At 48.7% G+C, this 14,058-nt stretch overlaps 1 protein-coding gene across 10 annotated transcripts in view; it reads right to left on the minus strand.

The window, feature by feature from the left end:
* Positions 1-222: 222 nt before the first annotated feature.
* Positions 223-14,058, minus strand: part of LOC115206232 (stAR-related lipid transfer protein 13) — a 114,089-nt gene continuing 100,253 nt past the window's right edge. For all 10 annotated transcript variants that reach the window (XM_029772954.1, XM_029772953.1, XM_029772952.1 and 7 more), the window contains 10 exons: positions 9,350-9,413; positions 7,065-8,455; positions 6,586-6,756; positions 6,289-6,448; positions 4,903-5,101; positions 4,245-4,458; positions 2,909-3,023; positions 2,138-2,634; positions 1,796-1,972; positions 223-1,660 (listed from right to left, as the gene is read on the minus strand). In XM_029772954.1, the coding sequence (XP_029628814.1) occupies positions 1,543-1,660; positions 1,796-1,972; positions 2,138-2,634; positions 2,909-3,023; positions 4,245-4,458; positions 4,903-5,101; positions 6,289-6,448; positions 6,586-6,756; positions 7,065-8,455; positions 9,350-9,413 (3,106 nt within the window). In that variant the 3' untranslated portion in view covers positions 223-1,542. The remainder of the gene's footprint in view (positions 1,661-1,795; positions 1,973-2,137; positions 2,635-2,908; positions 3,024-4,244; positions 4,459-4,902; positions 5,102-6,288; positions 6,449-6,585; positions 6,757-7,064; positions 8,456-9,349; positions 9,414-14,058) is intronic.

Here is a 14,058-nt window from a genome sequence, read left to right on the forward strand (position 1 = left end):
ACTATGTAGGGAATAGGGTGCCATTTGGGATGTGAAGTAGAGAACACCACGTGAGGTGAAGTGTTGAATAGCGGAACATACAACATACAAATAAACAAACTGCAAATGGAGTGAAGAGAGAGCGACTTTCAATTAATCAAATTCCCTTAGAGCAATTAAGTTTCTATTCTAATCCATTCTAATTGAATTTGTCTGTGTAAAAATACGCAATATAAACATTTGTATTTTTTTTTTACATTGTTTAATTAAAAAATCTTGTCTCTGGAACTAAACTGAAGCTCAGTCCAGCCAGCTCTCTACAGCAGGTCTGGAGATCAAACCTGAGTCACATAGGCTCCATCCCAAATGGCACCCTATTCCCTATATAGTGCACTACATTTGACCAGAGCCCCATTGCGGTTCTGGTAAAAAGTGGTGCAATATATAGGAAATAGGGTGCCATTTAGGACGCAGACATGTTTTCAACCTTAAACAATAAGGTCACATTGAATAACATTACACCCATTCAGAAACACACAGTACTGTTGAAGCACCGTAAAACCAGTTTACAGATTAGTACCAAATGAATTATAATAACAATGACACAACGCAGGTTGTAGCATTAAGCCTTTCAATTATACAGTATATACAGCTAGTATATTTGTATGTATGTTTTCACACACACAGATATATATACAGACACATGCGTGCACATATAGCATATCTTACATAAAGCATGACATTTTACATTAATAAAATAATATACAGCTTTCCAGAAGCTTTAAAGAGCTTAAATGTCCTAGACATAACTCTAATACTAAATACTAATGGACATTGGCAGGATCATTCTGTTCCCCTTTCGGTCATAATAATACAAATAATAATAATAATAATAATACATGTCATAATAACATCATAATAACGTCTTAATAACGTCCAGCACCTAAGGAGATCTTGTTGTGTAATTGTGTAGACAGTCCAGAAAGCTCCATACTCTCTTTAGTCTGTGTTCTGGCATCACATTTCAAGACAGACCAACATGAACATTGGCCGCACACACCTGCTAGAGGTTGACAAACGGTGGCGATTAAACATGTAGAATCGTCGGGAAATAAATAGAAAATGATGACCGATGTTCGGTGGTCAGAGGCCAAAGGGCGGCCATCCGCTGGTTTAGTGTTTCAGCTCTGCCTATTGGCTTCAGGACTATGAATATATACTCCTCCTCTCAGTCCTCCTCTAGCACCCACTGTAGCTCCAGACATCATTCCGTCTAGTGTAACACTGTGCTTTCTCGGTATAGCTTCCTCACTCACAAATCCTTACTTGTCCTTGATCTTGCATCCTCTGTCTAGCAAACACAGGTGACTAGCATCTTGACAACGTCTTAGCCAACTACGCTACCCAAAAGTTAGCAGTTCGATAGTGAGGGTGGAGATATTTCAGGCTGGGGAGTGAGGTTACAAATCCAACTCGTTTAAACTAGCTCTAGGCCAGGCCAGGTTGGGTCTAGTTCCCTCCAGGTATGTGTGGGTCTAGCTCTATGGATGGAAGACTCTAGTGTCAGATCTTGGTCTCTGGCCCCTCTGTGCTGATTGGTTGGAAGGAGTTGCGAATGCGAGCAGCTTCAGCAGCACAGAGGTGACCAAAGACCTTGTTGTACCACTCTGGACTCCGCCCTCTGGAACAACAACAACAACACGGTCAGGTTCAAACACAACAACACAGTCAGATTCACACACACATCGACACAATCTTCGGAAATTAACGTTCTATTTATACAGTATATGCTAAGGTATGTTATGTGTGGACTCACTTGAAGTCCACCCTGCAGATGTGAGTGAGTCTGGACTTCCCAGAGCCGCAGGGTTCTAGAAGGTAGTTAGACTCTAGAACCACGGCCCTTACCCCACCAACCCGGGGACAGTCCTCATGTTCTATAGACACACACACCAATGCACACGTCCCCTTGGGAAGGTCAGTCCTCCATGACCTACAGAAAGAGACAGAGAAAGACAGACAAAGTCAGCTTCATTCAGCACAGCTAGAGCCGACAGGGCTTTAGGTTGATGTGAGCTCTACAGGAACAACAAACTGAGTTGAATTGAAATGTAAACGTCAAAATTCTAAATGCAAAAACGCAAACACACACACTCACCGTAGGACCAGGAAGTCTCTGCTGGGGTGTGGGGGCATGCGGTTGAGGACATAGTGGAACACCTCAGTGTGTCTGTCCAGAGTCTCAGCTACCTTCCACTGCAGCAGGTCCACGTCCCACAGGTGGCGCTCTCGCAACACACGGTTCAACACCACCGAGGGAGGGGCCTCCACCTCTACCACCACACGCCACCGCCGCAAAGGGTTCCCATCACCCACCTTTTTACAGTAGAGCTCAGTGCTGTCTGAGCTGGTGCAGGACACCCAGCCCTTAGCCTTCTCTCTGACCTCCTTCAGGAGCTCCTGGAGCCTGCTCTCTACATAGCTCTGGTACAGGTTCTGCGGTCTGGTCTCTGTGTGTGTCTGGCAGGGTCTGGCCTCTGTCTGGTAGGACGCATCGTCCTCCTCCTGCTGTCTACAGAGCTCCTCTAAGGTGGGAGCGTGAAGGTCCGCCTCCGCGTACGAGTTCCTGGACTGAGTCACCATCTCATGAGGAATCTGATTGGTCGGATAAGAAAGATCAATCAGAGATCAGGTCGCTATGGATAAGAGCGTCTTCTAAATGACAAAACAATGTTTTTAAATGGTTCGATAACACTTAAAAGGCTGAAGGTATAATGCTTTATATCTTACCTGTCAGCAGGTATGAGCCTTTATAATGTTTTATAATGAGGCTTATAACATTTTATGACATCCAATTTATCTAAGGCATCTTAGTAACATTGTTGATTATTAATGAAGTATTCTATTGTATTCTATTCAGGTCTATTACCTCAAACAGTCGGTTGCACTCTATGATCATGTGGGCGAGTCCCTGCGTCGCGGAAAGGTTCTCATTCAGGTCCTTCTGGTCGGGCCGGCCTGTCGTGTACTTCCTCTGCATGGCCCTGAGGATGATGGGTAACAGTTATTAACACAGCAAAGGATCATGGGTAATGAGACAATTATGAACACAGCAGCAAGAGTCAATCAGCCGAGGTGCTCAATGAACACATTAACCTCTTCCCTCTCTCCCACTGAATACAGCTAGTTAACCTCCCTCCCAGCCCCCTAGATAAACAGAGTCCCCCATGCAGCTGAGACACCCACTTGTCACAGCTCCTAACCCTCTCTCTCCTAGCCCTCTCTATCCTGTTCTCCTTCCTTCCCTGCCTTCCTAACCCTCTCTCTCCTGTCCTCCCTCTTCCCTGCCTTTCTAACCCTCTCTCTCCTAGCCCTCTCTCTCCTGTCCTCCTTCCTCCCTGCCTTCCTAACCCTCTCTCTCCTGTCCTTCCTCCTTCCCTGCCTTCCTAACCCTCTCTCTCCTGTCCTCCCTCTTCCCTGCCTTTCTAACCCTCTCTCTCCTAGCCCTCTCTCTCCTGTCCTCCTTCCTCCCTGCCTTCCTAACCCTCTCTCTCCTGTCCTTCCTCCTTCCCTGCCTTCCTAACCCTCTCTCTCTCCTAACACTCTCTCTCCTGTCCTCCCTCCTTCCTTGCCTTTCTAACTCTCTCCTAACCCTCTCTCTCCTGTCCTCCCTCCTTCCCTGCCATCCTCTCCCTCTCTCCTGTCCTCCATCCTCCCAGCCATCCTCTTCTTCTCTCTCTCCTCTCCCTCCTCCCTGTCATCCTCTCCCTCTCTCTCGCCTCTCCCTGCCATCCTCTCCCTCTCCTCTCCCTCCTCTCTGTCATCTCAACATCTCTCTCTGCATGCTATCCCTTTGATCCTGTAATCCTTAAAGAATCAGTTCCACCAGTTAGTTAAATGAGAGGTTACTGTTTGTACACAGCATGATGTCATAAAACAAAGTGTTTTAAAGAGTACCCTGGAACTCCAGAACCTTCTTCATAAAAACCACCCAGAACCAGATAGCCAGTCTACTGTAACCCCTGATGCCTGAGCCAGACTCCCACCTAGTTAAAATCAGTCTTCACAGAGACCTAATTAGGAGGACATCATCACTGGGGAGTCTAATAGGAGGGCATACTTTATATAGGAAATACTAGACCAAGTGGGTTATAGTTGCATTAGTCCATTATAGACACTGCTGAAGTGACAGTCCAAGCTTCCTCATTTGGTTCTACTTTACAGCTGATCAGGTGATGTGCCTGTGTGTTTGTGGTGTAGTGTACCTGTGTGAGAGGTTGTCCTTCTTCAGGATGTTGAGGTGGAACAGGGACGGGGCCAGACACACAGCGATGTTCATGGGAGTCATCTGGTTCTCCTCCACAGAGGAAGTGACGTCAGACAGGAAGCAGAGCAACATTTGTAGCACCTCCCTGTTCTCGTCTGACATCAGCATGATGGCCGCCTGCACAGCCTGCAACCGCTGGTCCTTAGGAACATCTGGAGGGAGGAGTGGGAGGAAGGGATAGAGGGAGGGTTGAACTATCCAACCATGAGCAATGGAGAGAGACTTTAGTATGATTTTTCTGTATGTCTGTCTGTCTGTCTAGGGGGTTTAGGGGGTCTAGGGGGTTTAGGGTTAAGGTTAGAATTAGTATTTGAATTACGTTATGGGTTAGGGTTAGGAGCTAGGGTTAGATTTAGGGTTAGGGTTAGGAGCTAGGGTTAGGTTTAGGGTTAGGGTTAGGTTTTTGGGTTAAGGTTAGGGTTAGGGTAAGGGTAAGGGTAAGAGTACGGGTTAGGGTTAGGTTTAGGGTTAGGGAAAATAAGATTTTGAATGGGACTGAATTGTGTGTCCCAAAAACGTCAGCTGTACAAGACTGTGTGTGTGTGTGTGCATGTGTGTAAGCATGTGTGTATGTGCCTGTGTGTATCAGTCCTTACACTGGTAGATGTGTAGGAAGGTCTCTCCCAGCTTGCTGGTCAGTAGAGGTTCAGGCAGGTCTCTGAAGAACTGCTTGACCATGTCTGCTACATCGTACGCTGACTGGTCCTCGTAGCTGACATCATCAGGAGACGACTCATTCATCTGCCTCAGCGCCTGGATACGAGACTTCACACCAGACTTACGGAACAGGCCCACCTGCAGACCGAGTAGAGCAGAACGTTCAGACAGACAGACAGACAGACAGACAGACAGACAGACAGACAGACAGACAGACAGACAGACAGACAGACAGACAGACCTGGTCTAGACACTGACCGAGTGACCGGTTCGACAGAGAGAGACTGACAGTCTACTGTAACACAGAATAACAGAGAGAGACTGACAGTCTGCTATAGAACAGTTTAACAGAGAGAGACTGACAGTCTATTGTAACACAGAATAACAGAGAGAGACTGACAGTCTACTGTAACACAGAATAACAGAGAGAGACTGACAGTCTGCTATAGAACAGTTTAACAGAGAGAGACTGACAGTCTACTGTAACACAGAATAACAGAGAGAGACTGACAGTCTACTGTAACACAGAATAACAGAGAGAGACTGACAGTCTGCTATAGAACAGTTTAACAGAGAGAGACTGACAGTCTACTGTAACACAGAATAACAGAGAGAGACTGACAGTCTACTGTAACACAGAATAACAGAGAGAGACTGACAGTCTACTGTAACACAGAATAACAGAGAGAGACTGACAGTCTGCTATAGAACAGTTTAACAGAGAGAGACTGACAGTCTACTGTAACACAGAATAACAGAGAGAGACTGACAGTCTACTGTAACACAGAATAACAGAGAGAGACTGACAGTCTGCTGTAACACAGAATAACAGAGAGAGACTGACAGTCTGCTATAGAACAGTTTAACAGAGAGAGACTGACAGTCTGCTATAGAACAGTTTAACAGAGAGAGACTGACAGTCTACTGTAACACAGAATAACAGAGAGAGACTGACAGTCTGCTGTAACACAGAATAACAGAGAGAGACTGACAGTCTACTGTAACACAGAATAACAGAGAGAGACTGACAGTCTACTGTAACACAGAATAACAGAGAGAGACTGACAGTCTACTGTAACACAGAATAACAGAGAGAGACTGACAGTCTACTGTAATGCAGTATAACAGAGAGAGACTGACAGTCTGCTATAGAACAGTTTAACAGAGAAAGCCTGACAGTCTACTGTAATACAGAATAACAGAGAGAGACTGACAGTCTGCTGTAACACAGAATAACAGAGAGAGACTGACAGTCTGCTATAGAACAGTTTAACAGAGAGAGACTGACAGTCTATTGTAACACAGTTTAACTGAGAGAGACTGACCTGGTCTAGACACTGGCTCCTGAGGTATCGAAGGGCCTGCTGCAGGCTGAGGGGGAGGGGCTGACCAGAGCGCTGGACGTGAACAATCAGAGGAACACCAAACACATTCTTGTCCTTGTAGTCTGGAACCTTCATCCTCTTCATGAACTTTGGAACCGACCTGACAGAGAGACAACACAGGATGAGTCCCATGCCTAGTCACACACACAGGAATAGGGTTCAACCTTGACAAGCTTAGGTTGATTGATTGGTTGGTTGATTGATTGATTGATTGGTTGATTGATTGATTGTACTCACCAGGTCCATCCGTGTTTGTTGGACATGGAGTATTTCTCCATGATGGCAGTGAGGCGGAGGAGAGAGAACTTCTGCAGCAGGCTGAGCTGGCCTGCTGATTGGTTGGTGATCTGGAGCGAGGCCACTGAGTGGCTGAGCCGGTTGGACATCTGGAAGCTGGGCCATCGCAGACTAATGCCACATAGAGAGAGAGGACAACAGTTAATATATGTTCCAAATGGCACCCTATTCCCTATATAGCACACTACTTTTGATCAGATCCCCCAAAGGGAAAGTATGCAGGGAAAAGGTGCACTATCTAGGAAATAGAGAGCTATTTGGGATGCAACCTTTGACAATGATGTCAAGACTTCACCTCGAAAAGACGGACGTTTTGAGTAAGTATTTAGTATCAGTATGGAAATAAGGACAGGATAATGATTTCTACAAGGAACTAAACACTGAGATGTTAATAACCATTTGAGGACTATGATTCTTACCGGTTGGGTCTGGTTAGTGATGCTCCCACCCCTGAGTCCCTCCTCTCTCTGTGTCCTGTACAGTGAGTCTCAATGAGGGACACGCCATCTCTGTCCCTGTCACTGGCTGTGCTCTGTCCCTCCAGAACAGACGTCCCCTCAAAGTCCAGTGTGATCTGGCTGGAAGACTGCAAACCTGCAGGCTGGATCCCCTGTCCGTCCATGCCTGCAGAGGGCAGCATGTTCTTGGACCAGTGGTCCACTATCTGCTGCAGGCCGTTGACGTGCTGCAGGATGTCATCCATGTGGGGGAACAGGTCTTCCTTCTCCAGGTCCAGCAGGTCTCCAGTAGAGGCATAGAGGTGAGACCCAGGGACGTTGTCGTACACACTGATCCTACTGCCCCGTGGGCAGAACTGGGTGGCCGGGCGGGGGTGGAACTCCCTGGGGTTAGAGTTAGGTCGGGGGTTGGGGTTGGACTGAGGCTCCAGGGGGTTGAGGCTGCCGCTGTGCCAGGGGACGGAGGCCCCCGGGGTGGGGGAGAGGCTCTCTATGGACAGGGCCTTGGGAAAGGTGCCAGGCTTGTGGTCTTTGGGTATGTGGACCACCAGGTCCTCGTAGGAGCGGTACTCGTTATGCCGGTTGTGTTCGGCCACTCCACTGTTCCACTGCAGGCTGGAGAACACGGCCAAGTCCTCCAGATACATGCCACTGCGCTTGGCGTTGGACCGGTCCGTCCGCTGGGAGTGGGGCTTCCTCTCCTTCAGACTGGGGGAGGAGACGGTGCTGCCGCTGGAGTGGCTTCCCTCACTGCTGGAGGGGCACTGGGGGGTTAGCCCTAGGATTGGTCCCCCAGTGGGTACCTCCGCCCCCGACCCGTCCCCATTGGTGATCTCCACACAGGGCATCGTCTTCAGGGCTTGCGGCTCCATCTGCAGTACCGGAGCGCTGATAACCAGCATTTTGCTCCGCCCCCTATCCAACGTGCCCCGGGAACGTAGCGTCTCCATGCGGCGCAGGAAGTCCTTGGCTCGGGTCCGTCCGGCGCGGTCGTTTTTGGTGGGCAGCGAGCCGTAATAGGGGAGGTGCTTAGGGAGGTGTGGCAGGGTAAGGGAGGTGGAGTCAGGTTCAGGCATGGCTGCAGAGTCGGAGTAGTTCCGGTTAGAGCAGTCTGAGTCCTCTGTGCTCACAGCCTGGTGGCCACTCCCCCCACTGCTCTCACTGTGGAGAGATGAGACCTCTGGTTCGCTGAGGTCAGTTAGAACACTCTCGCTACTGGTAGTGTTCCGCAGGCCCCGCCCCTCCCTGGGACTCCGCCCCTCCCCCTTTAGTCTGGACCAGCGGCGGCTCGTCCACTCAAACGTCCATTTGTCACTGATGGCAAACAGGTCCTCCTCATCAGAGTCTTCACTCTGAATACACAGTAAGACGACACAAAATCAATTATCAACACATGATCACCTAGTCAGGTAGAAATCTAAACCAGTTAACAGTTACATAAACACACTCATCCGAGTCTTCACTGTGGACACACAGGAAGAGAGAAGACACATAGCACTGCTAGTACACTGTTATCAACACATGGTAACAAGACACAATCCGAATGATTGGTTGTAGTTATAAGCTGATGGGACAGCTGTATCTAGATATTGTGAGATCTGTGAGGGTGTAACATCACAGCCTATCTGTATCTCTATCTGTTCCAGGAAGGAGAGACAAATGTCATCTGCATTTTCCTGACAGTTAACAACGGAGCCAGAGGATGTGTCTGTTCAGTTATAATCACATTACAGTTCTATACATCGATCACATAATCATGATGATATAACCTCCTAATCTGGTTTTACAGCCATGAATAAACCAATCGGAAATGTCCTGAAGCCTAGAGGGACTTCCCTCCACACTGAAGGAAGTTGAAACAACAGAGGTGATTTGTGCGTCCCAAATGGCACCCTATTCCTTATAGTAAACTACATGTGACCAGGGCTAATAGGGCTCTGGTTAAAAGTAGTACACCCTTTAGGGAATACGACAATGGTCACATCTCACATATCACAGGACCTGGGTTAGAGGGATGGAAGGAAAGAGGGATGGAAGGATAGAGGGGTAAGAGGAGGAGGAGTCCTGTTGTTACAGGACTACTACTTGGCCGATATCCTCAGTAATTATTACCATAATACCTTAGAAAAGTATACATAATAGCCTTGCATTGACTAAAGCTGGTATACAATATCACTGTGCAACTGAACAGGATCATAACGGTCATAATATAGAATAATATTATAATAATTAAAACCTCTACTTACCTTTTTCTTAGGAAGGTTGACATCTAGTTTCATAGAGGCACACTTGTTCAAGGTGTTGAGTCGTCTGGAAGAGAAACAAGCCAGGTGGATGTAAACAATAACAATCTCAGAGATCCTCCTTCTCTTCAAGAGAAGTCACCAGGAATAGACACAGTCAGTTCTCCAGTCCAGGAGTTAAATGACTGTGGGGCTGACAACTACCCAGCAAGGGCAGAACAAACCTAATCATGCCTGCTAACTGTGGCTAATAACTTAATGTTAATGGACAGATGCTCTCTGGCCTCTCTCGCTCTATCTCCCTGCCAGTCCGTCTGCTTCTGGCCTCTCTCTCCCTGACAGGGACCTAATTGGTGAAGACTGCTGAGGCGCTGTGGTTCACAGAGATTCTCCATCAACAGCTAATGGACTAGTCTCTGCTGCTTCTCCAGCCACACACAGACTTCATGTCCCTGCTCCTTCTTAGTCACTCTCTCCAGTCTGAGAGTAGGGGCCTGTGGGACAGCTAGCCTGCCAGAGAGTAGGGGCCTGTGGGACAGCTAGCCTGGCATAGAGTAGGAGAGTAGTGGCCTGTGGGACAGCTAGCCTGCCAGAGAGTAGGAGAGTAGAGGCCTGTGGGACAGCTAGCCTGCCAGAGAGTAGGAGAGTAGTGGCCTGTGGGACAGCTAGCCTGGCAGAGAGTAGGAGAGTAGAGGCCTGTGGGACAGCTAGCCTGCCAGAGAGTAGGAGAGTAGTGGCCTGTGGGACAGATAGCCTGCCAGAGAGTAGGAGAGTAGTGGCCTGTGGGACAGCTAGCCTGGCAGAGAGTAGGAGAGTAGAGGCCTGTGGGACAGCTAGCCTGCCAGAGAGTAGGAGAGTAGTGGCCTGTGGGACAGATAGCCTGCCAGAGAGTAGGAGAGTAAAGGCCTGTGGGACAGCTAGCCTGCCAGAGAGTAGGAGAGTAGTAGCCTGTGGGACAGATAGCCTGGCATAGAGTAGGAGAGTAGAGGCCTGTGGGACAGCTAGCCTGCCAGAGAGTAGGAGAGTAGTGGCCTGTGGGACAGATAGCCTGCCAGAGAGTAGGAGAGTAGAGGCCTGTGGGACAGCTAGCCTGCCAGAGAGTAGGGGCCTGTGGGACAGCTAGCCTGCCAGAGAGTAGGAGAGTAGTGGCCTGTGGGACAGCTAGCCTGCCAGAGAGTAGGAGAGTAGTGGCCTGTGGGACAGCTAGCCTGGCAAAGAGTAGGAGAGTAGAGGCCTGTGGGACAGATAGCCTGGCATAGAGTAGGAGAGTAGAGGCCTGTGGGACAGCTAGCCTGCCAGAGAGTAGGAGAGTAGAGGCCTGTGGGACAGCTAGCCAGCCAGAGAGTAGTGAAGTAGTGGCCTGTGGGACAGCTAGCCTGCCAGAGAGTAGGAGAGTAGTGGCCTGTGGGACAGCTAGCCTGCCAGAGAGTAGGGGCATGTGGGACAGCTAGCCTGCCAGAGAGTAGAGAGGCCTGTGGGACAGCTAGCCTGCCAGAGAGTAGGAGAGTAGTGGCCTGTGGGACAGATAGCCTGCCAGAGAGTAGGAGAGTAGTGGCCTGTGGGACAGCTAGCCTGGCATAGAGTAGGAGAGTAGAGGCCTGTGGGACAGCTAGCCTGCCAGAGAGTAGGAGAGTAGTGGCCTGTGGGACAGCTAGCCTGCCAGAGAGTAGTGGCCTGTGGGACAGCTAGCCTGCCAGAGAGTAGGAGAGTAGTGGCCTGTGGGACAGCTAGCCTGCCAGAGAGTAGAGGAGTAGAGGCCTGTGGGACAGCTAGCCTGCCAGAGAGTAGGGGCCTGTGGGACAGATAGCCTGCCAGAGAGTAGGAGAGTAGAGGCCTGTGGGACAGCTAGTCTGCCAGAGAGTAGGAGAGTAGTGGCCTGTGGGACAGCTAGCCTGCCAGAGAGTAGGGGCCTGTGGGACAGCTAGCCTGCCAGAGAGTAGGAGAGTAGTGGCCTGTGGGACAGATAGCCTGCCAGAGAGTAGGAGAGTAGTGGCCTGTGGGACAGCTAGCCTGCCAGAGAGTAGTGAAGTAGTGGCCTGTGGGACAGCTAGCCTGCCAGAGAGTAGGAGAGTAGGGGTCTGTGGGACACCTAGCCTGGCAGAGAGTAGGGGAGGCTGGCCTACTGCAAAGGTAAATGACACAGAAACACTCAGGCCAACAAGCTGCCCTGCCTAAAGCAACAACGACAACAACAAGAACGAGAGGTAAACATGACAACACATTCCTAACCAATCCCACGCCAGCAAAATGGCGCTTGACAGAAGATTTGCGGCGTGACAGTCGTAACGTTTTACCACTCCAGATATTGTCCCATGCAGGGTTTATGTGGATTCTGTGACAGTAAAAAGCTTCAGATGTAGTAGAGTTAGAAGATGCTAGCCTCTAGCCTTCTCCTGCTGCTCTGGAGCCAACAGGATACAGTAGGGCTTTATTTCTGTGTCCCAAATGGTACCCTATTCCCTATATAGTACACTTCTTATGACCAGGGCCCATAGAGCTCTAGTCAAATGTATGGCACTATAGGGAATAGGTTGCCATTTCAGACTCAGCCTAGGTCAGTTCCCATAGTCTTTACAGTGGCTGTTGGAGCCTGTAGACCCTATAGAGAGTGTTGAGGTCTCCTAACTTCTTCTAAAGACAAAAAAGTTTTGACAGTTGAGCATAATAGAGCCTGAATAATCAGGGATCAAAGAGAAAACAGCAGTGGAGAGCATGACACATCTATCTGTTCCTCTCAGCCCCATGGCCAGTGTGGAGGGAGGAGGGGTTCCTCTGCTCACCACACACGGTGACAGGCAGACAGCATGTTTGCCAGCCTCCTCTGGGTCCAGGTGACCATAAAGAAGCTGAGAAGTCAAGGATGGTGTAGGGGGGTGACACTCACAGGGAGACAGAGTCACAGGGAGGTGGGAGCTGGGAGGCATTGTCTGCAGGGCTAGTTTGGAATGTAGATTAGTTGCTTAAGGGTTGTTTGGAGTCACAGTGTGTTAATTTGTGAAGGCAGCCCTTTCCCTCCTCCTACTTTGGCTTCATCCCAAATTGCACACTATATAGTGCACTATTTCGACAAGATTCCTATGGGCCCTGGACAAAAGTAGTGCACTATATAAGGAATAGGGTGCCATTTGGGACAAAGCCCTTCTTTTTGCTGACACTCTCTGGAGAAAGTTAGCAACATAGCAACATAAGGCAGCATGGGGAACTAAAAGGCTGTTTTTAACCCAATCATAGACAGTTCATGTCTTGGCATAGCAGAGGGTAAACAATGGTGAGGTTGAACTTGACTACTAGTCTTGCCAGACGGAAGAAGGTTTGAAAAACAGGCCCAGAGGGGTATACTACAAAGCAGGATTAGTGAGTTACCCAGATAAACAACCATAAATAACTATTGGTTTTCTGGTTCATTAAGAAAGTTAAACTTATATACAGTGCATTCGGAAAGTATTCAGACCTCTTGAGTTTTTCCCCCAAAAATGTATGTTACAGCCTTTTCTAAAATGGATTAAATTGTTAAATTCCCTCATCAATCTACAGACAAAACCCTGTAATGACCATAAAAAACAGGTCTTTAGAAATTGTTGCAAATTAATAATAAAAAACAAACTGAAATATCACATTTACATAAGTATTCAGACCCTTTACTCAGTACTTTGTTGAAGCACTTTTGGGAGCGATTACAGCCATGAGTCTTCTTCGGTATGACGCTACAAGCTTGGCACACCAGTATTTGGGGAGTTTCTCCCATTCTTCTCTGCAGATCCTCTCAAGCTCTGTCGGATTGGATGGGGAGCATTGCTGCACAGCTATTTTCAGGTCTCTCCAGAGAAATTAGATCGGGTTCAAGTCCGGGCTCTGGCTGAGACACTCAAGGACATTCAGAGACTTGTCCCGAAGCCACTCCTGCGTTGTCTTGGCTGTGTGCCTCGGGTCATTGTCCTTTTGGAAGGTGAACCTTCACCCCAGTCTGAGGTCCTGAGCGCTCTGGAGCAGGTTTTCATCAAGGATCTCTCTGTACTTTGCTCCATTCATCTTTCCCTTGATCCTGACTAGTCTCCCAGTCCCTGCCGCTGAAAAACATCCCCACAGCATGATGCTGCCACCACCATGCTTCACTGTAGGGATGGTGCCAGGTTTCCTCCAGACGTGACACTTGGCATTCAGGCCAAAGAGTTCAATCTTGGTTTCATCAGACCAGCGAATCTTGTTTCTCATGGTCTGAATTCTTTAGGTGCCTTTTGGCAAACTCCAAGTGGGCTGTCATGTGCCTTTTACTGAGGAGTGGCTTCCGTCTGGTCACTCTACCATAAATACCTGATTGGTGGAGTGCTGCAGAGATGGTTGTCCTTCTGGAAGGTTCTCCCATCTCCTCAGAGGAAATCTGGAGCTCTGTCAGAGTGGGCACCTCCCTAACTAAGGCCCTTCTCCCCTGATTGCTCAGTTTGGCGGGGCGGAAAGATCTAGGAAGATTCTTGGTGGTTCCAAACTTCTTCCATTTAAGAATGATGGAGGCCACTGTGTTCTTGCAATGCTGCAGAATTTTTTGGGTACCCTTCCCCAGATCTGTGCCTCGACACAATCCTGTCTCGGAGCTCTACGGACAATTCCTTCGATCTCATGGCTTGGTTTTTACTCTGACATGCACTGTCAACTGTGGGACCTTATATAGACAGGTGTGTGTCTTTCCAAATCATGTTCAATCAATTGAATTAACC

This window comes from Salmo trutta, chromosome 13 (assembly GCF_901001165.1).
Source record: "Salmo trutta chromosome 13, fSalTru1.1, whole genome shotgun sequence".
Classification (NCBI taxonomy): domain Eukaryota; kingdom Metazoa; phylum Chordata; class Actinopteri; order Salmoniformes; family Salmonidae; genus Salmo; species Salmo trutta.